This window comes from Heterodontus francisci, unplaced genomic scaffold, assembly GCF_036365525.1.
Source record: "Heterodontus francisci isolate sHetFra1 unplaced genomic scaffold, sHetFra1.hap1 HAP1_SCAFFOLD_323, whole genome shotgun sequence".
NCBI classification, from domain to species: domain Eukaryota; kingdom Metazoa; phylum Chordata; class Chondrichthyes; order Heterodontiformes; family Heterodontidae; genus Heterodontus; species Heterodontus francisci.
The window spans coordinates 1,911,693-1,936,987 of NW_027141078.1; the positions used below are offsets into that span (position 1 = coordinate 1,911,693).

The window sequence follows — 25,295 nt, forward strand, 5'->3', positions numbered from 1 at the left end:
GAGTGATGGGGATGTGAGCTCGCTGTGATGGTGAATGAGGCTCAGTGTAAAGAGAATTGCTGTCACAGCGAGGATTGGAGACTGGGATGTGCCTGGTACAGATGCCTCAGTAAAGCAGAGTGGGTCCATTGATCTCAGTGACTCACAATGACTGAAGGCAGTGGGAGAATGCCCACTAGGAACCCACTGCACTTGTCCCTCCTGTCTAAATGGGGCCTTATATCCAATTTCTGACTTTGTAGGTGACAAACCCGGGGAGTGTGCCAGCCCCAGTAAACTGAGTTATGTCTGCAATTCGACCATGGGGAAAGTATGTGAGGGTGAACGTGACTGCGGCAGGTGGCAGACATGTTGCCAAACCCCCTGTGGGGCCAGATGTGTCTTCAAGATATTCAGAGATGGTGAGTAGAAATGTCTGAGCTTTACTCTGTATCTAACCATGTGCTGTACCTGTCCTGGGGAGTGTTTGATGGGGACAGTGTAGAGGGAGCTTTACTCTGTATCTAACCATGTGCTGTACCTGTCCTGGGGAGTGTTTGATGGGGACAGTGTAGAGGGAGCTTTACTCTGTATCTAACCCCCGTACTGTACCTGTCCTGGGGAGTGTTTGATGGGGGACAGTGTAGAGGGAGCTTTACTCTGTATCTAACCCCCGTACTGTACCTGTCCTGGGGAGTGTTTGATGGGGACAGTGTAGAGGGAGCTTTACTCTGTATCTAACCCCCGTACTGTACCTGTCCTGGGGAGTGTTTGATGGGGGACAGTGTAGAGGGAGCTTTACTCTGTATCTAACCCCCCCCCGTACTGTACCTGTCCTGGGGAGTGTTTGATGGGGACAGTGTAGAGGGAGCTTTACTCTGTATCTAACCCCCCCGTACTGTACCTGTCCTGGGGAGTGTTTGATGGAGGACAGTGTAGAGGGAGCTTTACTCTGTATCTAACCGTGTGCTGTACCTGTCCTGGGGAGTGTTTGATGGGGGACAGTGTAGAGGGAGCTTTACTCTGTATCTAACCCCCGTACTGTACCTGTCCTGGGGAGTGTTTGATGGGGACAGTGTAGAGGGAGCTTTACTCTGTATCTAACCCCCCCGTACTGTACCTATCCTGGGGAGTGTTTGATGGAGGACAGTGTAGAGGGAGCTTTACTCTGTATCTAACCCCCGTACTGTACCTGTCCTGGGGAGTGTTTGATGGGGACAGTGTAGAGGGAGCTTTACTCTGTATCTAACCCCCCGTACTGTACCTGTCCTGGGGAGTGTTTGATGGGGGACAGTGTAGAGGGAGCTTTACTCTGTATCTAACCCCCCCGTACTGTACCTGTCCTGGGGAGTGTTTGATGGGGGACAGTGTAGAGGGAGCTTTACTCTGTATCTAACCCCCCTGTACTGTACCTGTCCTGGGGAGTGTTTGATGGGGACAGTGTAGAGGGAGCTTTACTCTGTATCTAACCGTGTACTGTACCTGTCCTGGGGAGTGTTTGATGGGGACAGTGTAGAGGGAGTTTACTCTGTATCTAACCCCCCCGTACTGTACCTGTCCTGGGGAGTGTTTGATGGGGGACAGTGTAGAGGGAGCTTTACTCTGTATCTAACCGTGTGCTGTACCTGTCCTGGGGAGTGTTTGATGGGGACAGTGTAGAGGGAGTTTACTCTGTATCTCACCCCCCCGTACTGTACCTGTCCTGAGGAGTGTTTGATGGAGGACAGTGTAGAGGGACTTTACTCTGTATCTAACCCCCGTACTGTACCTGTCCTGGGGAGTGTTTGATGGAGGACAGTGTAGAGGGAGCTTTACTCTGTATCTAACCCCCCGTACTGTACCTGTCCTGGGGAGTGTTTGATGGAGGACAGTGTAGAGGGAGCTTTACTCTGTATCTAACCCCCCGTACTGTACCTGTCCTGGGGAGAGTTTGATGGGGACAGTGCAGAGGGAGCTTTACTCTGTATCTAACCCCCATACTGTACCTGTCCTGGGGAATGTTTGATGGGGACAGTGCAGAGGGAGCTTTACTCTGTATCTAACCCCCATACTCTACCTGTCCTGGGGAGTGTTTGATGGGGACAGTGTAGAGGGAGCTTTACACTGTATCTAACCCCCGTGCTGTACCTATCCTGGGGAGTGTTTGATTTGGACAGTGTAGAGGGAGCTTTACTCTGTATCTAACCCCCCGTACTGTACCTGTCCTGGGGAGTGTTTGATGGGGACAGTGTAGAGGGAGCTTTACTCTGTATCTAACCCCCCGTGCTGTACCTATCCTGGGGAGTGTTTGATGGGGACAGTGTAGAGGGAGCTTTACTCTGTATCTAACCCCCCGTACTGTACCTGTCCTGGGGAGTGTTTGATGGGGACAGTGTAGAGGGAGCTTTACTCTGTATCTAACCCCCCGTGCTGTACCTATCCTGGGGAGTGTTTGATTTGGACAGTGTAGAGGGAGCTTTACTCTGTATCTAACCCCCGTACTGTACCTGTCCTGGGGAGTGTTTGATGGGGACAGTGTAGAGGGAGCTTTACTCTGTATCTAACCCCCCGTACTGTACCTGTCCTGGGGAGTGTTTGATGGGGACAATGTAGAGGGAGCTTCACTCTGTATCTAACCCCCCGTACTGTACCTATCCTGGGGAGTGTTTGTTGGGGACAGTGTAGAGGGAGCTTCACTCTGTATCTAACCCTGTGCTGTAACTTGTCTCTGTTTTTCTCTCTCACAGAGGATGGTAAGTGTCTTCAGCCAGCACTGCTGGCCCGTGTGTGTAACTGCACATTCGGGAAGGTGTGTGAGTCGGATGGAGACTGCGACGCATCCCAAACCTGCTGTGACGCTGGCTGTCAGAAACGATGTGTCCCATCATTCTATGGGAAGTCTAGTGGAGGAAGCTCCTGGTCCACAAAGCGTGATTCCTTGACAGGTCTGTACCGGCCGAGAGCGGAACTTCTCTCTGTGTCTGACCTCCATCTGTCTGTCTGTCGTGGTCTCTCTCTGATTCTCAGGCTCTGTTTGTCTGTCTCTCTCTGTCTCTGTCTGCCTGACTCTCTCTCACTCTGTATCTCTCATTCTCAGACTCTGTCTGTCTGTCTGTCTCTCTCTCACTCTGTCTCTCTGTGTCTCAGTCTGCATGATTCTCTCTCTCTATCGCTCATTCTCAGTCTCTGTCTCTCTCTCTCTCTCACTCTGTCTGCCTGTCTCTCTCACTCTGTCTCAGTCTGGCTGTCTCTCTCTCTCTCACTCTGTATCTCTCATTCTCAGTCTCTGTCTCTCTCTCTCACTCAGTCTGCTTGTCTCTCTCTCACTCTGTCTCAGTCTGCCTGTCTCTCTCTCTCTCACTCTGCATCTCTCATTCTCAGTCTCTGTCTCTCTCTCTCTCACTCAGTCTGCCTGTCTCTCTCTCACTCTGTCTCAGTCTGCCTGTCTCTCTCTCTCTCACTCTGCATCTCTCATTCTCAGTCTCTGTCTCTCTCTCTCACTCAGTCTGCTTGTCTCTCTCTCACTCTGTCTCAGTCTGCCTGTCTCTCTCTCTCTCACTCTGCATCTCTCATTCTCAGTCTCTGTCTCTCTCTCTCTCACTCAGTCTGCCTGTCTCTCTCTCACTCTGTCTCAGTCTGCCTGTCTCTCTCTCTCTCACTCTGCATCTCTCATTCTCAGTCTCTGTCTCTCTCTGTCTCAGTCTACCTGTCTCTGTCACTTTCTCTCACTCTGTATCATTCATTCTCTGTTTCTCTCTCTCAGTCTGCCTGTCTCTCTCTCTCTCACTCTGCATCTCTCATTCTCAGTCTCTGTCTCTCTCTGTCTCAGTCTACCTGTCTCTGTCACTTTCTCTCACTCTGTATCTCTCATTCTCTGTTTCTCTCTCTCAGTCTGCCTGACTCTCTCTCTCTCAGTCTCTGTCTCTCTCTCTCAGTCTGCCTGACTCTCTCTCTCTCTCTCTCTCTCTCTCTCTGTCTCTCTCTCATTCTGTCTTAGTCTGCCTGTCTCTCCCTCTCTCTCTCTCTCTCACTCTGGATCTCTCATTCTCAGTCTGTCTCTCTCTCTCATTCTGCCTGTCGCTCTCTCTCTCACTGTCTCAGTCTGCCTGTCTCTCTCTCTTTCTCACTGTGCATATCTCATTATCAGTCTCTGTCTGTCTCTCTCTCTCACTCTGGCTGTCGCTCTCTCTCTCACTCTGCCTGTCTCTCTCTCTCTCACTCTGCATCTCTCATTCTCAGTCTCTGTCTCTCTCTCTCACTCAGTCTGCTTGTCTCTCTCTCACTCTGTCTCAGTCTGCCTGTCTCTCTCTCTCTCACTCTGCATCTCTCATTCTCAGTCTCTGTCTCTCTCTCTCTCACTCAGTCTGCCTGTCTCTCTCTCACTCTGTCTCAGTCTGCCTGTCTCTCTCTCTCTCACTCTGCATCTCTCATTCTCAGTCTCTGTCTCTCTCTGTCTCAGTCTACCTGTCTCTGTCACTTTCTCTCACTCTGTATCATTCATTCTCTGTTTCTCTCTCTCAGTCTGCCTGTCTCTCTCTCTCTCACTCTGCATCTCTCATTCTCAGTCTCTGTCTCTCTCTGTCTCAGTCTACCTGTCTCTGTCACTTTCTCTCACTCTGTATCTCTCATTCTCTGTTTCTCTCTCTCAGTCTGCCTGACTCTCTCTCTCTCAGTCTCTGTCTCTCTCTCTCTCAGTCTGCCTGACTCTCTCTCTCTCTCTCTCTCTGTCTCTCTCTCATTCTGTCTTAGTCTGCCTGTCTCTCCCTCTCTCTCTCTCTCTCACTCTGGATCTCTCATTCTCAGTCTGTCTCTCTCTCTCATTCTGCCTGTCGCTCTCTCTCTCACTGTCTCAGTCTGCCTGTCTCTCTCTCTTTCTCACTGTGCATATCTCATTATCAGTCTCTGTCTGTCTCTCTCTCTCACTCTGGCTGTCGCTCTCTCTCTCACTCTGCCTGTTGCTCTCTCTCTCACTCTGGCTGTCGCTCTCTATCTCACTCTGTCTCAGTCTGCCTGTCTCTCTCTCTTTCTCACTGTGCATATCTCATTCTCAGTCTTCGTCTGTCTCTCTCTCACTCTGTCTCAGTCTGCCTGTCTCTCTCTCTCTCTCTTGCTCTGGATCTCAATCTCAGGCTCTCTCTCTGTCTCTGTTTCAGTCTGTCTCTCTCCACCTGTCACTACCCATAACCCAAACTCTTGGTTTTTCAGACACAAAATCCAAGCAGTGCCCCAGTGCTTCCAATCTGCAGCGCGTGTGTAACACGAAACACAGCGAGCCCTGTGAGGATGATGACGATTGTGGAAGTTGGAAGCAGTGTTGTAAAGCACCCTGCGGAAACAGATGTGTCCACGCGTTCATGGGGCAAAGTCGCAGCACAGCTTTCTCAGGTAAACCACGTGACAACCTGCACAGCAAACTGTGTCCCATCAAAGGTAAACGAAAACACTCTCCTGGCAGCCTGGGACTGAGAGCTCTCTGGTCCCAGCAGCCTGGGACTGAGAGCTCGCTGCTCCTGGCAGCCTGGGACTGAGATCTCCCTGCTCCCAGCAGCCTGGGACTGAGATCTCCCTGCTCCCAGCAGCCTGGGACTGAGATCTCCCTGCTCCCAGCAGCCTGGGACTGAGAGCTCGCTGCTCCTGGCAGCCTGGAACTGAGATCTCCCTGCTCCCAGCAGCCTGGGACTGAGATCTCCCTGCTCCCAGCAGTCTGGGACTGAGATCTCCCTGCTCCCAGCAGCCTGGGACAGAGCTCGCTGCTCTCAGCAGCCTGGGACTGAGATCTCCCTGCTCCCAGCAGCCTGGGACTGAGATCTCCCTGCTCCCAGCAGCCTGGGACTGAGAGCTCCCAGCTCCCAGCAGCCTGGGACTGAGATCTCCCTGCTCCCAGCAGCCTGGGACTGAGACCTCCCTGTTCCCAGCAGCCTGGGACTGAGAGCTCCCTGCTCCCAGCAGCCTGGGACTGAGAGCTCCCTGCAGCATGGGACTGAGATCTCCCTGCTCCCAGCAGCCTGGGACTGAGGGCCCCTTGCTCCCAGCAGCCTCGGACTGAGAGTCACCTGCTCCCAGCTGCCTGGGACAGAAAGCATTGTGCACAGTTCCGCTCTCCATATCCCTCGGTTAGACCACACTGGGAGCACTGTGCACAGTTCCGCTCTCCATATCCCTCGGTTAGACCATACTGGGAGCACTGTGCACAGTTCCACTCTCCATATCCCTCGTTTAGACCACACTGGGAGCACTGTGCACAGTTCCCCTTTCCATATCCCTCGGTTAGACCACACTGGGAGCACTGTGCACAGTTCCACTCTCCATATCCCTCGGTTAGACCACACTGGGAGCACTGTGCACAGTTCCCCTTTCCATATCCCTCGGTTAGACCACACTGGGAGCACTGTGCACAGTTCCCCTTTCCATATCCCTCGGTTAGACCACACCGGGAGCACTATGTACAGTTCCGCTCTCCATATCACTCGGTTAGACCACACAGGGAGCACTGTGCAAAGTTCCACTCTCCATATCCCTCGGTTAGACCACACTGGGAGCACTGTGCACAGTTCCGGTCTCCATATCCCTCGGTTAGACCACACTGGGAGCACTGTGCACAGTTCCACTCTCCATATCCCTGGGTTAGACCACACTGGGAGCACTGTGCACAGTTCCAGTCTCCATATCCCTGGGTTAGACCACACTGGGAGCACTGTGCACAGTTCCGCTCTCCATATCCCTCAGTTTGAACGCACCCCAGAGTACTGTGCACCATTCTGATCTCCATATCCCTGGGTTAGACCACACTGGGAGCACTGTGCACTGTTCCAGTCTCCATATCCCTCGGTTGGACCACACTGGGAGCACTGTGCACAGTTCCGCTCTCCATATCCCTCTGTTAGACCACACTGGGAGCACTGTGCACAGTAGCACTCTCCATATCCCTCGGTTCGACCACACGTGGAGCACTGTGCACAGTTCCGCTCTCCATATCCCTGGGTTAGACCACACTCGGAGCACTGTGCACAGTTCCGCTCTCCATATCCCTGGGTTAGACCACACTGGGAGCACTGTGCTCAGTTCCGCTCTCCATATCCCTGGGGTAGACCACACTGGGAGCACTGTGCACAGTTCCGCTCTCCATATCCCTGGGTTAGACCACACTGGATGCACTGTGCACAGTTCCGCTCTCCATATCCCTCAGTTAGACCACACTGGGAGCACTGTGCGCAGTTCCCCTCTCCATATCCCTCGGATGGACCACACTCGGAGCACTGTGCACAGTTCCCCTTTCCATATCCCTCAGTTAGACCACACTGGGAGCACTGTGCACAGTTCCCCTCTCCATATCCCTTGAATGGACCACACTGGGAGCACTGTGCACAGTTCTGCTCTCCATATCCCTGGGTTAGACCACTTTGGGAGCACTGTGCTCAGTTCCGCTCTCCATATCCCTGGGTTAGACCACACTCGGAGCACTGTGCACAGTTCCCCTTTCCATATCCCTCAGTTAGACCACACTGGGAGCACTGTGCACAGTTCCCCTCTCCATATCCCTTGAATGGACCACACTGGGAGCACTGTGCTCAGTTCCGCTCTCCATATCCCTGGGGTAGACCACACTCGGAGCACTGTGCACAGTTCCGCTCTCCATATCCCTGGGTTAGACCACACTGGGAGCACTGTGCTCAGTTCCACTCTCCATATCCCTGGGTTAGACCACACTGGGAGCACTGTGCTCAGTTCCGCTCTCCATATCCCTCGGTTAGACCACACTCGGAGCACTGTGCACAGTTCCGCTCTCCATATCCCTGGGTTAGACCACACTCGGAGCACTGTGCACAGTTCCGCTCTCCATATCCCTCGGTTAGACCACACTCGGAGCACTGTGCACAGTTCCGCTCTCCATATCCCTGGGTTAGACCACACTCGGAGCACTGTGCACAGTTCCGCTCTCCATATCCCTGGGTTAGACCACACTGGGAGCACTGTGCGCAGTTCCCCTCTCCATATCCCTCGGTTGGACCACACTGGGAGCACTGTGCACAGTTCCCCTTTCCATATCCCTCAGTTAGACCACACTGGGAGCACTGTGCACAGTTCCCCTTTCCATATCCCTCGGTTAGACCACACTGGGAGTACTGTGCACAGTTCCGCTCTCCATATCCCTCGGTTAGACCACACTGGGAGCACTGTGCACAGTTCCGCTCTCCATATCCCTCGGTTAGACCACACTGGGAGCACTGTGCACAGTTCCGCTCTCCATATCCCTCGGTTAGACCACACTGGGAGCACTGTGCAACGTTCCCCTCTCCATATCCCTCGGATGGACCACACTGGGAGCACTGTGCACAGTTCCGCTCTCCATATCCCTGGGTTAGACCACACTCGGAGCACTGTGCTCAGTTCCGCTCTCCATATCCCTGGGTTAGACCACACTCGGAGCACTGTGCTCAGTTCCGCTCTCCATATCCCTGGGTTAGACCACACTGGGAGCACTGTGCACAGTTCCGCTCTCCATATCCCTGGGTTAGACCACTTTGGGAGCACTGTGCTCAGTTCCGCTCTCCATATCCCTGGGTTAGACCACACTCGGAGCACTGTGCACAGTTCCGCTCTCCATATCCCTGGGTTAGACCACACTGGGAGCACTGTGCACAGTTCCGCTCTCTATATCCCTCGGTTAGACCACACTGGGAGCACTGTGCACAGTTCCGCTCTCCATATCCCTGGGTTAGACCACACTGGGAGCACTGTGCACAGTTCCGCTCTCTATATCTCTCGGTTAGACCACACTGGGAGCACTGTGCTCAGTTCCACTCTCCATATCCCTGGGTTAGACCACACTGGGAGCACTGTGCTCAGTTCCGCTCTCCATATCCCTCGGTTAGACCACACTCGGAGCACTGTGCACAGTTCCGCTCTCCATATCCCTGGGTTAGACCACACTCGGAGCACTGTGCACAGTTCCGCTCTCCATATCCCTGGGTTAGACCACTTTGGGAGCACTGTGCACAGTTCCGCTCTCTATATCCCTCGGTTAGACCACACTGGGAGCACTGTGCACAGCTCCGCTCTCCATATCCCTCGGTTGGACCACACTGGGAGCACAGTGCACAGTTCCCCTCTCCATATCCCTGGGTTAGACCACACTGGGAGCACTGTGCACAGTTCCGCTCTCCATATCCCTGGGTTAGACCACACTGGGAGCACAGTGCACAGTTCCCCTCTCCATATCCCTGGGTTAGACCACTTTGGGAGCACTGTGCACAGTTCCGCTCTCTATATCCCTCGGTTAGACCACACTGGGAGCACTGTGCACAGTTCCACTCTCCATATCCCTCGGTTAGACCACACTCGGAGCACTGTGCACAGTTCCGCTCTCCATATCCCTCGGTTGGACCACACTGGGAGCACTGTGCACAGTTCCGCTCTCCATATCCCTGGGTTAGACCACACTGGGAGCACTGTGCACAGTTCCGCTCTCCATATCCCTGGGTTAGACCACACTCGGAGCACTGTGCACAGTTCCGCTCTCCATATCCCTGGGTTAGACCACACTGGGAGCACTGTGCACAGCTCCGCTCTCCATATCCCTCGGTTGGACCACACTGGGAGCACTGTGCACAGTTCCCCTCTCCATATCCCTGGGTTAGACCACACTCGGAGCACTGTGCACAGTTCTGCTCTCCATATCCCTCGGTTGGACCACACTCGGAGCACTGTGCACAGTTCCGCTCTCCATATCCCTGGGTTAGACCACACTGGGAGCACTGTGCACAGCTCCGCTCTCCATATCCCTCGGTTGGACCACACTGGGAGCACTGTGCACAGTTCCCCTCTCCATATCCCTGGGTTAGACCACACTGGGAGCACTGTGCACAGTTCCGCTCTCCATATCCCTCGGTTAGACCACACTGGGAGCACTGTGCACAGTTCCCCTCTCCATATCCCTGGGTTAGACCACACTCGGAGCACTGTGCACAGTTCCGCTCTCCATATCCCTGGGTTAGACCACACTGGGAGCACTGTGCACAGTTCCGCTCTCCATATCCCTCGGTTGGACCACACTGGGAGCACTGTGCACAGTTCCGCTCTCCATATCCCTCGGTTGGACCACACTGGGAGCACTGTGCACAGTTCCCCTCTCCATATCCCTTTCTATACTAATGTAACAGTCTGGAGTTGGGTCTGAACAGACTGACACCTGTTACTAAGTTGCTTCACATTTCAGAGCTGTGTTTCTCTTTTCTTTCAGATCGAACGGCTGATGAATGTCCCGCTCCACATCGCCTGTCTATGATGTGTGAGCTGAAGTATGGGGAGCTCTGTGATGATGACGATGATTGCTATGCCTGGCAGACCTGCTGTAACACCACGTGTGGGAGACGATGTGTCCATGCGCTCCGTCACAAGGGTAAGTAAGCAATGGAACCATTTCCCGCTCCTGCAAGTCCAGCTCCTCGGTGATGGAGGGAATGGAGAGGGACTGGTGGAGCTGTTGGGGTGAGTGGGAGCTGAGTTCCACATTAGAGACATCACACTGAGCTGTGTAACTCTGTCCACCGAAGGCACTGTGACCTTTCACCCTCTGGATAGCAAGCTCAGAGTCCAGTCTCTAATGAGATGGAGGACTTCTCTCTCTGACGTAAGCTCTGAATGATTGAGATCAGGAGAAGGCCATTCAGCCCCTCCGTCCTGCTCCGCCATTCAGTAAGATCAGGGCTGACCCTGGACCTGCGCTCCAGTTTCCCGGCCAAGCCTCGTAAGCCTCTATTCACTCAGAGTCCGAGAATCATTCAATCTCAGCCTGGTGTATACACAATGATGCAGCATCCACAAGCCTCCGGCTACCCAGGTCAACCTCAGACGCAGAGGGATCCTCTGTCTGTCTCCCAGTGAGGTCCACACATCCGCCAGCTCCCCGGCCCCAAAAACCGCACCCCCGCCCAGCTCCCCAATGACCGTCTTCAGCCCGATCTCAGTGAGCGAGTAATCATTATGTGGAGGGAAGGTGTAACTGAAGCACTTTTTCTACAGGTGGTGAAGGAAGATGCCCGGAAGCTTCGAGAATGTCTCACGTCTGCACAATGAGCTTTAACACCCAGTGCCACAACGACAGCAGCTGTGAAAGTTGGCAAAGTTGCTGCAATGCCAGCTGTGGAAACAGATGTGTGCCCAGGTTCATTACCAGATGTAAGAGATCCTGCTCATTTACTCTGTATCTAACCCCCCGTGCTGTACCTGTCCTGGGGAGTGTTTGATGTGGGACAGTGTAGAGGGAGCTTTACTCTGTATCTAACCCCCCGTACTGTACCTGTCCTGGGGAGTGTTTGATGTGGGACAGTGTAGAGGGAGCTTTACTCTGTATCTAACCCCCCGTACTGTACCTGTCCTGGGGAGTGTTTGATGTGGGACAGTGTAGAGGGAGCTTTACTCTGTATCTAACCCCCCGTACTGTACCTGTCCTGGGGAGTGTTTGATGGGGACAGTGTAGAGGGAGCTTTACTCTGTATCTAACCCCCGTACTGTACCTGTCCTGGGGAGTGTTTGATGGGGGACAGTGTAGAGGGAGCTTTACTCTGTATCTAACCCCCGTACTGTACCTGTCCTGGGAGTGTTTGATGGGGGACAGTGTAGAGGGAGCTTTACTCTGTATCTAACCCCCCGTACTGTACCTGTCCTGGGGAGTGTTTGATGGGGGACAGTGTAGAGGGAGCTTTACTCTGTATCTAACCCCCCGTACTGTACCTGTCCTGGGAGTGTTTCATGTGGAACAGTGTAGAGGGAGCTTTACTCTGTATCTAACCCCCGTGCTGTACCTGTCCTGGGGAGTGTTTGATGGGGGACAGTGTAGAGGGAGCTTTACTCTGTATCTAACCCCCCGTACTGTATCTGTCCAGGGGAGTGTTTGATGGGGGACAGTGTAGAGAGAGCTTTACTCTGTATCTAACCCCCGTACTGTACCTGTCCTGGGGAGTGTTTGATGGGGGACAGTGTAGAGGGAGCTTTACTCTGTATCTAACCCCCCGTGCTGTACCTCTCCTGGGGAGTGTTTGATGGGGGACAGTGTAGAGGGAGCTTTACTCTGTATCTAACCCCCCGTACTGTACCTGTCCTGGGGAGTGTTTGATGGGGGACAGTGTAGAGGGAGCTTTACTCTGTATCTAGCCCCCGTACTGTACCTGTCCTGGGGAGTGTTTGACGGGGACAGTGTAGAGGGAGCTTTACTCTGTATCTAACCCCCGTACTGTACCTGTCCTGGGGGTGTTTGATGGGGGACAGTGTAGAGGGAGCTTTACTCTCTATCTAACCCCCCGTACTGTACCTGTCCTGGGGAGTGTTTGATGGGGACAGTGTAGAGGGAGCTTTACTCTGTATCTAACCCCTGTACTGTTCCTGTTCTTGGAGTGTTTTCTAGGACTGTGCAGGGATACTGATCGTGTTTCTCTCTATTCCACTGTTGCCTTGTGTCTTCCAGCAACCCAGTGTCCCGCCTCCAGCCGATTGGATGCCTTCTGTTCGATGAAGCTGGGAGACAAGTGTGAGAGTGACGCTGACTGCTTGGCCTGGTCATCATGCTGTGATGCTGGTTGTGGAAAGAGATGTGTTCCTCGCTTCTTCATGGCCAGTGAGTAGCTTGAAGGGTCTCCCGAGTAGATTTAGTAGATCTGTGGGTTCAGCAGAGGCCGGGAATAGAGCCTGGGCTTTGCCTGCTCTGTGTGTGTGAGGCTCAATACCACACGGGGTGTGGGATCAGGTTGTCCCAGCGCAGGCCGGGAATGGAGCCTGGGCCTTTCCTGCTCTGTGTGTGGTGCTCGGTACCACACCGGGTATGGGATCAGGTTAACCCAGCGCAGGCCGGGAATGGAGCCTGGGCCTTTCCTGCTCTGTGTGTGGTGCTCGGTACCACACCGGGTATGGGATCAGGTTAACCCAGCGCAGGCCGGGAATGGAGCCTGGGCCTGTCCTGCTCTGTGTGTGTGGTGCTCAGTACCACACCGGGTGTGAGATCAGCTTAACCCAGCGCAGGCCGGGAATGGAGCCTGGGCCTTTCCTGCACTGTGTGTGTGGTGCTCAGTACCACATGGGGTGTGAGATCAGGTTAACCCAGCGCAGTCCGGGCATGGAGCCTGGGCCTTTCCAGCCATCTGTGTGTGGTGCTCAGTACCACATGGGGTGTGAGATCAGATTGACCCAGCGCAGGCCGGGAATGGAGCCTGGGCCTTTCCTGCTCTATGTGTGTGGTGCTCAGTACCACATGGGGTGTGAGATCAGGTTAACGCAGTGCAGGCCGGGCATGGAGCCTGGGCCTTTCCTGCTCTGTGTGTGTGGTGCTCAGTACCACATTGGGTGTGGGATCAGGTTAACTGAAGCCCAGGCCGGGAATGGAGCCTGGGCCTTTCCTGCTCTGTGTGTGTGGTGCTCAGTACCACATTGGGTGTGGGATCAGGTTAACTGAAGCCCAGGCCGGGAATGGAGCCTGGGCCTTTCCTGCTCTGTGTGTGTGGTGCTCAGTACCACATTGGGTGTGGGATCAGGTTAACTGAAGCCCAGGCCGGGAATGGAGCCTGGGCCTTTCCTGCTCTGTGTGTGTGGTGTTCAGTACCACATGGGGTGTGGGATCAGGTTAAATGAAGCCCAGGCCGGGAATGGAGCCTGGGCCTTTCCTGCTCTGTGTGAATTGGGCTCAGTACCACACCGCATATGGGATAAGGTTAACCCAGCACAGGCCGGGAATGGAGCCTGGGCCTTTCCTGCCATCTGTGTGTGGTGCTCAGTACCACATGGGGTGTGAGATCAGATTGACCCAGCGCAGGCCGGGAATGGAGCCTGGGCCTTTCCTGCTCTGTGTGTGTGGTGCTCAGTACCACATGGGGTGTGAGATCAGGTTAACCCAGTGCAGGCCGGGAATGGAGCCTGGGCCTTTCCTGCTCTATGTGTGTGGTGCTCAGTACCACATGGGGTGTGAGATCAGGTTAACCCAGTGCAGGCCGGGCATGGAGCCTGGGCCTTTCCTGCTCTATGTGTGTTGGGCTCAGTACCACACCGGGTGTGGGATAAGGTTAACTGAAGCCCAGGCCGGGAATGGATCCACTTGCTGTGCTGCCTCACCACAGACCCCGATTAAAGAGATCTGGCTTCATTCTCGATGAATGGGTTCCCAAGTGTGACCCGTTATTTCGGGTGCACCCAAGGGATCCTGCATTAAGTGGTTCCCGAGGTAGACTCTCGTTTACAGACACCCTGTGGGAATCTCTTATTTACTGTGGCTCCCGAGGGAGACTTTCTCCATCAGACAGATCTGGAAGCTTCACTGACCCCTGATTTCTGTATTCCAGAGGATAACACCTGTCCTGCGCCCCACCGTCTCTCTCCGATGTGTGACCTGAAACTCGGAGGCCAGTGTACGGGAGACGATGATTGTGATGCTTGGCAGACCTGCTGTGACACCAAATGTGGAAAAATCTGTATCGCTAGTTTCATGGATAACGGTAAGCTGAGAAACTGCAGACCGAGGAGGAGGAAGAGAGAGCAAGTGAGAGACAGGCAGAGAGAGAGAGAAGTAGTCAGTGACAGGAGGACTGACACAGAGAGAAAGAGAGACAGAGACAAGTAAAGAGAGTGAGAGAAAGAGAGAAAGAGACAATGAGAGAGGGCCCGAGAGAGAGAGGCAGAGCTAGAGAGGAGAGAGACAGAGTGCAAAATGGAGATGGCGTGAGATAAAGAAAGGGACAGACAGTGCAGCACTCCCTCACTACTGACCCTCCGACAGTAAATCTTGATTTCCTGTGTGTAACTCCCTCCTCTTATCCACTTTGGTGGGTAAAACAATCATGCAGAGTATTTCTTAAAAGGTGAGGGATTGAGAAATGTTGATGTCCGCAGGGACCTGAAAGCTGTCATGTAGGTGCAGCAAGCAATGAGGAGGGCAATTAGTTGCTGGCCTTTATTGCAGACGTATTTGAGTACAGGAGTGAAGATGTCTTGCTGCAATTGTATAGAGACTTGGTGAGACTGCACCTGGAGTATTGTAGACAGTTTTGGTCTCCTTACCTAAGGAAGGATATACTTGCCATAGAGGGAGTGCAACGGAGGTTCACCAATCTGATCTCTGGGATGGAGGGATTGTCTTATGAAGAGAGATTGAGGAGACTGGTCCAATATTCTTCCGCATTTACGAGAATAAGAGGTGATCTCATTGAAGCATACGAAATTCTTACAGGGTTCGACAGAGTAGATGCAGGAAGGATGTTTCCACTGGCTGGTGAGTCTCGAACCAGGGGACACAGTCTCAGAATAATGGGTCAGTCATTCGCGACTGAGATGAGGAGGAATTTCTTCACTCAGACAGTGGTGAATCTTTGAGTCTCGAGAGCTCTGTGGGGTAGAGAATTCCAGTCTTTGAGTATATTCCATTGAGAGATTGTTAGAGTTCTAGATATTAAAGATACCAAGGGATTTGGGGATAGTGCAGGAAAATGAGGTCAGGATCAGCGATGATCAATGTGGATAGTGCAGCAGGCATGATGTGCTGAATGGCCTACTCCTGCTCCAATTTCCTATGTGCCTATGTTCCTAAATTAGAACGTAATTCTCTTGCAGATGAAGATGACGAATGTCCGACCTCCTACCGAGCGAGGAGGATCTGTGGCAAGAACTCGAGCGAGCCCTGTAACAGTGACGAGGACTGCGGTTCGTGGAAACAGTGCTGTGATATCGGCTGTGGGAAGAGATGTGTCCACTCCTGGAACAGTAAGGAAAAGCCCGTAACCCTCAGCTCCACAACATGGACTTAGCTGGACTGTCACAGCCGAACGGCAGACCGAAGTAGCAGTGATCCACTCAGCAGGTCCTTGCTAATAGGACTAGACCCAGGTCTCCAGGTCACTGTGTCTGACAGGGCCCCACTCTCCGGGACACTGTGTCTGACAGGGCCTCACTCTCCGGGTTACTGTGTCTGACAGGGCCCCACTCTCCAGGACACAGTGTCTGACAGGGACCCCACTCTCCGGGTCACTGTGTCTGACAGGGCCCCACTCTCCGGGTTACTGTGTCTGACAGGGCCTCACTCTCCGGGTCACTGTGTCTGACAGGGACCCCACTCTCCGGGTCACTGTGTCTGACAGGGCCCCACTCTCCGGGTTACTGTGTCTGACAGGGCCCCACTCTCCAGGACACAGTGTCTGACAGGGACCCCACTCTCCGGGTTACTGTGTCTGACAGGGACCCATTCTCCGGGTCACTGTGTCTGACAGGGACCCCACTCTCCGGGTCACTGTGTCTGACAGGGCCCCACTCTCCGGGTTACTGTGTCTGACAGGGCCCCACTCTCCAGGACACAGTGTCTGACAGGGACCCCACTCTCCGGGTCACTGTGTCTGACAGGGCCCCACTCTCCGGGTTACTGTGTCTGACAGGGCCTCACTCTCCGGGACACTGTGTCTGACAGGGACCCCACTCTCCGGGTTACTGTGTCTGACAGGGCCCCACTCTCTGGGTTACTGTGTCTGACAGGGACCCCACTCTCCGGGTCACTGTGTCTGACAGGGCCCCACTCTCCGGGTTACTGTTTCTGACAGGGACCCATTCTCCGGGTCACTGTGTCTGACAGGGCCCCACTCTCCGGGTCACTGTGTCTGACAGGGACCCCACTCTCTGAGTTACTGTGTCTGACAGGACCCCACTCTCCGGGTCACTGTGTCTGACAGGGACCCCACTCTCTGGGACACTGTGTCTGACAGGGCCCCGCTCTCCGGGTTACTGTGTCTGACAGGGCCCCACTCTCCGGGTCACTGTGTCTGACAGGGCCCCACTCTCCGGGTCACTGTGTCTGACAGGGCCTCACTCTCCGGGACACTGTGTCTGACAAGGCCCCGCTCTCCGGGTTACTGTGTCTGACAAGGCCTCACTCTCCGGGTCACTGTGTCTGACAGGGCCCCACTCTCCGGGTCACTGTGTCTGACAGGGCCCCGCTCTCCGGGTCACTGTGTCTGACAGGGCCCCACTCTCCGGGTCACTGTGTCTGACAGGGCCTCACTCTCCGGGTCACTGTGTCTGACAGGGACCCACTCTCCGGGTCACTGTGTCTGACAGGGACCCCACTCTCCGGGACACTGTGGCGGACAGGACCCCACTCTCCGGGTCACTGTGTCTGACAGGGCCCCACTCTCCGGGTCACTGTGTCTGACAGGGACCCCACTCTCCGGGACACTGTGGCGGACAGGACCCCACTCTCCGGGTCACTGTGTCTGACAGGGCCCCACTCTCCGGGTCACTGTGTCTGACAGGGCCTCACTCTCCGGGACACTGTGTCTGACAGGGCCCCACTCTCCGGGTCACTGTGTCTGACAGGGCCTCACTCTCCGGGTCACTGTGTCTGACAGGGCCCCACTCTCCGGGTCACTGTGTCTGACAGGGCCCCACTCTCCGGGTCACTGTGTCTGACAGGGCCCCACTCTCCAGGTCACTGTGTCTGACAGGGCCCCACTCTCCGGGTCACTGTGTCTGACAGGGACCCACTCTCCGGGTCACTGTGTCTGACAGGGCCCCGCTCTCCGGGTCACTGTGTCTGACAGGGACCCTCCCTCCAGGTCACTGTGTCTGACAGGGACCCCACTCTCCAGGTCACTGTGTCTGACAGGGCCCCACTCTCCGGGTCACTGTGTCTGACAGGGACCCACTCTCCGGGTCACTGTGTCTGACAGGGCCCCGCTCTCCGGGTCACTGTGTCTGACAGGGACCCTCCCTCCAGGTCACTGTGTCTGACAGGGACCCCACTCTCCGGGTCACCGTGTCTGACAGGGCCCCACTCTCCGGGTCACTGTGTCTAACAGGGCCCCTCTCTCCGGGACACTGTGTCTGACAGGGCCCCACTCTCCGGGTCACTGTGTCTGACAGGGCCCCACTCTCCGGGTCACTGTGTCTGACAGGGCCCCACTCTCCGGGTCACTGTGTCTGACAGGGCCCCACTCTCCAGGTCACTGTGTCTGACAGGGCCCCACTCTCCAGGTCACTGTGTCTGACAGGGCCCCACTCTCCGGGTCACTGTGTCTGACAGGGCCCCACTCTCCGGGTCACTGTGTCTGACAGGGCCTCACTCTCCGGGACACTGTGGCGGACAGGACCCCACTCTCCGGGACACTGTGTCTGACAGGGCCCCACTCTCCGGGTCACTGTGTCTGACAGGGACCCACTCTCCGGGTCACTGTGTCTGACAGGGCCCCACTCTCCGGGTCACTGTGTCTGACAGGGACCCACTCTCCGGGTCACTGTGTCTGACAGGGCCCCGCTCTCCGGGTCACTGTGTCTGACAGGGCCCCACTCTCCAGGTCACTGTGTCTGACAGGGACCCACTCTCCGGGACACTGTGTCTGACAGGGCCCCGCTCTCCGGGTCACTGTGTCTGACAGGGCCCCACTCTCCAGGTCACTGTGTCTGACAGGGCCTCACTCTCCGGGACACTGTGGCGGACAGGACCCCACTCTCCGGGACACTGTGTCTGACAGGGACCCACTCTCCGGGACACTGTGTCTGACAGGGCCCCGCTCTCCGGGTCACTGTGTCTGACAGGGCCTCACTCTCCGGGACACTGTGGCGGACAGGACCCCACTCTCCGGGTCACTGTGTCTGACAGGGCCCCACTCTCCGGGTCACTGTGTCTGACAGGGCCCCGCTCTCCGGGTCACTGTGTCTGACAGGGCCCCACTCTCCGGGTCACTGTGTCTGACAGGGACCTCACTCTCCGGGACACTGTGTCTGACAGGGACCCACTCTCCAGGTCACTGTGTCTGACAGGGCCCCGCTCTCCGGGTCACTGTGTCTGACAGGGCCTCACTCTCCGGGACACTGTGGCGGACAGGACCCCACTCTCCGGGACACTGTGTCTGACAGGGCCTCACTCTCCGGGTCACTGTGTCTGACAGGGCCTCACTCTCCGGGACACTGTGTCTGACAGGACCCCACTCTCCGGGTCACTGTGTCTGACAGGGCCCCACTCTCCGGGACACTGTGTCTGACAGGGACCCACTGTCCAGGTCACTGTGTCCCTCGAGTTACCGAAACAGTTTCTCTTTATTTACTCTATCAAAACCCTTCCTGATTGTCAATGCCTGGATTAAATTTCCTCTTAACCTGCTCCGCACTAAAGGAGAACAATCCCAGCTTCTCCCAGTCTCTGCACAATAACTGAAATCCCTCATCCCTGGAACCATTCTGGTAAACCTCCTGCTCACCGTCTCGAAAGCCTTGACATTGTTCCTAATGTGCGGCCCCCGGAGTTGAACAGAGTCCTCCGACTGAGGTCCAACCAGTCATTTCGAAAGTGGTTAATCAATAAGTGGCTTGCATTTGTACTTTATGCCTGTGTTTCTGAAGGCCAGGATGCTGTGTACTTTAATGATCTCTTGGTGTCTTCCTATAAAGAAAAGACGCAGCAGTGCCCATCGTCCAGCACACTGAAAAAGGTTTGCAGCATGAAGCTGGGAGATGAGTGCGAGGAAGACGGGGACTGTGACAATTGGCAGATGTGCTGTGACGCCGGCTGTGGAAAGAGATGTGTCTTCAAATTCCACAAAGGAGGTCAGGAGGCGCACAGTTTGTGGGGGGATGGGCGGGGGGGAGGAAGCACACAGTTGTGGGGGGGTTGCCTAAGGACAGCAAAGGGAGCTTTACTCTGTATCTAACCCCCCGTACTGTACCTGTCCTGGGGAGTGGTTGATGGGGGACAGTGTAGAGGGAGCTTTACTCTGTATCTAACCCCCGTACTGTACCTGTCCTGGGGAGTGTTTGATGGGGACAGTGTAGAGGGAGCTTTACTCTGTATCTAACCCCCCGTACTGTACCTGTCCTGGGAAGTGTTTGATGAGGGACAGTGCAGAGGGAGCTTTACTCTGTATCTAACCCCCCGTACTGTACCTGTCCTGGGGAGTGTTTGATGGGGGACAGTGCAGAGGGAGCTTTACTCTGTATCTAACCCCCGTACTGTACCTGTCCTGGGGAGTGTTTGATGGGGACAGTGTAGAGGGAGCTTTACTCTGTATCTAACCCCCCCGTACTGTACCTGTCCTTAGGAGTGTTTGATGGGGACAGTGCAAAGGGAGCTTTACTCTGTATCTAACCCCCTGTACTGTACCTGTCCTGGGGAGTGTTTGATGGGGACAGTGTAGAGGGAGCTTTACTCTGTATCTAACCCCCCGTACTGTACCTGTCCTGGGGAGTGTTTGATGGGGACAGTGTAGAGGGAGCTTTACTCTGTATCTAACCCCGCGTTAGACTATATCTCCAACACAGAAGTCCTTGAAGCGGCCAACACCCCCAGCTTATACACACTACTGAGTCAGCGGCGCTTGAGATGGCTTGGCCATGTGAGCCGCATGGAAGATGGCAGGATCCCCAAAGACACATTGTACAGCGAGCTCGCCACTGGTATCAGACCCACCGGCCGTCCATGTCTCCGTTATAAAGACGTCTGCAAACGCGACATGAAATCGTGTGACATTGATCACAAGTCGTGGGAGTCAGTTGCCAGCATTCGCCAGAGCTGGCGGGCAGCCATAAAGACAGGGCTAAATTGTGGCGAGTCGAAGAGACTTAGTAGTTGGCAGGAAAAAAGACAGAGGCGCAAGGGGAGAGCCAACTGTGCAACAGCCCCAACAAACAAATTTCTCTGCAGCACCTGTGGAAGAGCCTGTCACTCCAGAATTGGCCTTTATAGCCACTCCAGGCGCTGCTTCACAAACCACTGACCACCTCCAGGCGCGTATCCATTGTCTCTCGAGATAAGGAGGCCCAAAAGAACCCCCCGTACTGTACCTGTCCTGGGGAGTGTTTGATGGGGGACAGTGCAGAGGGAGCTTTACTCTGTATCTAATACATCCACCTCATTGAAATGAAATATGATTTTTGACCAGGTCTTTAAGCCAATCTGCTTGTGGTTACCTTCCAGAGAATGACACCTGCCCTGCTCCCAGCCGTCTCGGACCCATGTGTGACATTAACTATGGAAAGGAATGCGATGATGATGACGATTGTGACATGTGGTTAACTTGCTGTGATGCTGGCTGCGGGAAACGATGCGTCCATCAATCTTACAGACACAGTAAGAAAGACTGCCCTTCCTGGATATCAGGAAATATCTATGTGGAGTAGTTACATTTTATACAAAGGCCTTCTCATCGTGCTTCTGGAGTTACTGTGTTCAGTTCTAGGCACCATGCCTGAGCCAGGATATATCTGTCTGGATAGCACCCTGCACAGAATCATAGAAATATAGAAAATAGGAGTAGGAGTAGGCCATTCGGCCCTTCGGGCCCTGCTCCACCATTCAAAAAAGATCATGGCTGATCGTCTAATTCAGTACCCTGTTCCCACTTTCTCCCCATATCCCTCGATCCCTTTGGCATTATTTAATTTATTTAACAACTTGGCCTCCACTGCCTTCTGCTGAAGAGATTTCCACAGATTCACCACCCTCTGAGTGAAGAAATTTCTCCTCATCTTGGTTCTAAATGGCATACCCCGTATCCTGAGACTGTGACCCCTGGAGTCCCCTGCCATCAGGAACATCCTCTCAATATCTAGCCTGTCTAGTCCTGTTAGAATTTTATAGGTTTCTATGAGATAACCCTCTCATTCTTCTAAAGTCTAGTGAATATAGGCCTATAACATCCTTCCTCAGATAAGGAGACCAAAACTGCACACAGTACTCCAGATGTGGTCTCACCAAAGCCCTGTATAACTGCAGTAAGACATCCTTGCTCCTGTACTCGAATCCTCTTGCAATGAAGGCCAACGTACGATTCATCAGAATGATACCAGTGTGAAAAGGGTTACATTGCAAAGACAGGTTGCAGAGACTGGGCTTGTATTCCCTCGAGTCCAGAAAGTTAAGGAGTGATCTAATCGAGCGGTTTAAGATAATTGAGAGATTTGATAGGGTAGAGGGAGAGAAGTACTTCCTGTAGTGGGATGTCCAAGGGAGTGGAAATCTGGAACACTCTCAACCAAAATGCAGCTCAGGGGAAAATTTCACAACTGGGATTGATAAATTTCTGTTGGGTAAGAGTGTTAATGATCATAGAACCAAGACAGGTGAATGGAGTTAAGGCACAGATCAGCTATAACCTATTTGAATGGCAGAACAGGCACGAGAGGGACTGAATGGGCCTCCTCCTATTCCTGCGTAACAGGCACGAGAGGGGCTGAATGGGCCTCCTCCTATTCCTGTGTAACAGGCACGAGAGGGGATCAATGGGCCTCCCCCTGTTCCCGTGTAACAGGGGTGAGAGGGGCTGAATGGGCCTCCTCCTGTTCCCGTGTAACAGGGGTGAGAGGGGCTGAATGGGCCTCCTCCTGTTCCTGTGTAACAGGCACGAGAGGGGATCAATGGGCCTCCTCCTGTTCCCGTGTAACAGGGGTGAGAGGGGCTGAATGGGCCTCCTCCTGTTCCCGTGTAACAGGGGTGAGAGGGGCTGAATGGGCCTCCTCCTGTTCCTGTGTAACAGGGGTGAGAGGGGCTGAATGGGCCTCCTCCTGTTCCTGTGTAACAGGGGTGAGAGGGGCTGAATGGGCCTCCTCCTGTTCCCGTGTAACAGGGGTGAGAGGGGCTGAATGGGCCTCCTCCTGTTCCTGTGTAACAGGCACGAGAGGGGATCAATGGGCCTCCTCCTGTTCCCGTGTAACAGGGGTGAGAGGGGCTGAATGGGCCTCCTCCTGTTCCCGTGTAACAGGCACGAGAGGGGATCAATGGGCCTCCTCCTGTTCCTGTGTAACAGGGGTGAGAGGGGCTGAATGGGCCTCCTCCTGTTCCCGTGTAACAGGGGTGAGAGGGGCTGAATGGGCCTCCCCCTGTTCCTGTGTAACAGGGGTGAGAGGGGCTGAATGGGCCTCCTCCTGTTCCTGTGTAACAGCGGTGAGAGGGGCTGAATGGGCCTCCTCCTGTTACTGTGTAACAGGGGTGAGAGGGGCTGAATGGGCCTCCTCCTGTTCCCATGTAACAGGGGTGAGAGGGGCTGAATGGGCCTCCTCCTGTTCCCATGTAACAGGGGTGAGAGGGGCTGAATGGGCCTCCTCCTGTTACTGTGTAACGGGGTGAGAGGGGTTGAATGGGCCTCCTCCTGTTCCCTTGTAACAGGGGTGAGAGGGGCTGAATGGGTCTCCTCCTGTTCCCGTGTAACAGGGGTGAGAGGGGCTGAATGGGCCTCCTCCTGTTCCCGTGTAACAGGGGTGAGAGGGGCTGAATGGGCCTCCTCCTGTTCCCGTGTAACAGGGGTGAGAGGGGCTGAATGGGCCTCCTCCTGTTCCTGTGCAACAGGGGTGAGAGGGGCTGAATGGGCCTCCTCGTGTTCCTGTGTAACAGGGGTGAGAGGGGCTGAATGGGCCTCCTCCTGTTCCCGTGTAACAGGGGTGAGAGGGGCTGAATGGGCCTCCTCCAGTTCCTGTGTAACAGGGGTGAGAGGGGCTGAATGGGCCTCCTCCTGTTCCCGTGTAACAGGGGTGAGAGGGGCTGAATGGGCCTCCTCCTGTTCCCGTGTAACAGGGGTGAGAGGGGCTGAATGGGCCTCCTCCTGTTCCTGTGTAACAGGGGTGAGAGGGGCTGAATGGGCCTCCTCCTGTTCCCGTGTAACAGGGGTGAGAGGGGCTGAATGGGCCTCCTCCTGTTCCTGTGTAACAGGGGTGAGAGGGGCTGAATGGGCCTCCTCGTGTTCCTGTGTAACAGGGGTGAGAGCGACTGAATGGTGATTGAGATCATTGAAAAATCTGTTCCATATCCGAACCCGCACCCATTTCCAAATCACCCGGTGCTCACTGAACTACATTGCCTGTCGTTCCGGTATCTCCTCAAACTGAACATCCTCATCCCTGTTTACAAATCCCTCCATTGGCTCTTCCCCACTCCGTGTCTCTCAGATCTCTCAGCTTCCCAATAGTTTGGTTGTTGATTTTAGAAACTCGCCTCTCATGGCCTTTTTGTTTCAAAACAGAAAAGCGAGACAAGGAATGTCCGGAACCGTCCACGACACAACACGTCTGCGACAAAGAGCAGGCAGAGACGTGTCAGACAGATGAGGACTGCACAGGCTGGAAGCAGTGCTGTCGAGTCGGGGACTGTGGGAAGCGATGTGTCTACGTATTCAACAAGCGAAGTGAGAGCAAGACTTGGAAGACTCATAAAAGAGGTGAGCCCGCAAGAGATGGGAGAGACAGCCCACGAGAGAGAGGGGAGAGAGAGCCCACGAGAGAGAGGGGAGAGAGCTGCAAGAGAGGGGAGAGACAGCCCACGAGAGAGAGGGGAGAGAGAGCCCACGAGAGAGAGGGGAGAGAGCTGCGAGAGAGGGGAGAGACAGCCCACGAGAGAGAGGGAGAGAGAGCTGCGAGAGAGGGGGGAGAGAACCCGTGACAGAGGGGGGAGAGAGCCCGCGAGAGAGGGGAGAGACAGCCCACGAGAGAGAGGAGGGAGAGAGAGAGCCTGCAAGAGAGCGGGGGGAGAGTGAGCCCGCGAGAGATAAGAGAGAGAGCTCGCGTGAGAGGAGGGAGAGAGAGAGCCCGCAAGAGAGCGGGGGGAGAGTGAGCCCGCGAGAGATAAGAGAGAGAGCTCGCGAGAGAGAGGAGTGTCTGTGAATGGATATTATGTCCGAGATCTGTGGGAAGAGATTAAGTGGTTGGGTAGAGTAGGTTTTAAGGGAAGTCGGTGAGAATATTGCAGATGTCCTTCCAAAGATAATCTTCCAAAGTTCTTTCCATTCGGGAACCTCTCCTTTTGTTTGGAAAATTGCACATCATCCTGCTATTTAAGAAATGTGAGAGAGAGAAACATGGCTTTTATACAGTGGTTAATGTCACATCTCTGGTCAGGATACGAGAGTGTATAATGAAAGCTTGGCTAGCTGAACACTTTGTAAATGTTCTGCTGATCAGGGAGAGGCAGCATGGATTTGTAAAGGGTAGGTCATACCTGGTGAACCTGATTGGATTTTTTGAAGAGGTGACTAAAGTAGTGTGCAGGGGAATGTCTATGGATGTTTATATTCTGTTCCAGAATGCATTCGATAAAATCCATTTCAAGAGGCTTTTAGTTAAAGCTAATGGAATTGAAGGTGAATTATTGACCTGTTTAAGAAATTGGCTAAAAGCGGCAGGAGGAAACAAAGAGTTTGGACAGGCACTCGAATGGGCAGGCTGTGACTACTGGTGTCAGCAAGGATTTGTCCTGGGGCCTCATTTATTCACCATATTTATGAATGATGTGATAAAAAGCCGCATATCTAAAGTGAGACTAAGACAGCAGTGTAGATGGAAGCATAAAATTGCAAAGAGATATGACACAAAAATTGGTGGTGCTGTTTATGTTGAGG

General features: G+C 54.3%; 1 protein-coding gene across 2 annotated transcripts in view; it reads left to right on the forward strand.

Annotated features, from left to right (window-relative positions):
* Positions 1 to 246: 246 nt before the first annotated feature.
* Positions 247 to 25,295, forward strand: part of LOC137361965 (extracellular matrix protein A-like) — a 213,690-nt gene continuing 188,641 nt past the window's right edge. For both annotated transcript variants that reach the window (XM_068026561.1, XM_068026562.1), the window contains exons 1-11: positions 247 to 401; positions 2,706 to 2,903; positions 5,164 to 5,343; positions 10,199 to 10,357; positions 10,981 to 11,136; positions 12,422 to 12,571; positions 14,283 to 14,435; positions 15,547 to 15,696; positions 19,366 to 19,521; positions 20,888 to 21,040; positions 23,925 to 24,119. In XM_068026561.1, coding sequence (XP_067882662.1) covers positions 302 to 401; positions 2,706 to 2,903; positions 5,164 to 5,343; positions 10,199 to 10,357; positions 10,981 to 11,136; positions 12,422 to 12,571; positions 14,283 to 14,435; positions 15,547 to 15,696; positions 19,366 to 19,521; positions 20,888 to 21,040; positions 23,925 to 24,119 — 1,750 coding nt within the window. In that variant the 5' untranslated portion in view covers positions 247 to 301. The remainder of the gene's footprint in view (positions 402 to 2,705; positions 2,904 to 5,163; positions 5,344 to 10,198; positions 10,358 to 10,980; positions 11,137 to 12,421; positions 12,572 to 14,282; positions 14,436 to 15,546; positions 15,697 to 19,365; positions 19,522 to 20,887; positions 21,041 to 23,924; positions 24,120 to 25,295) is intronic.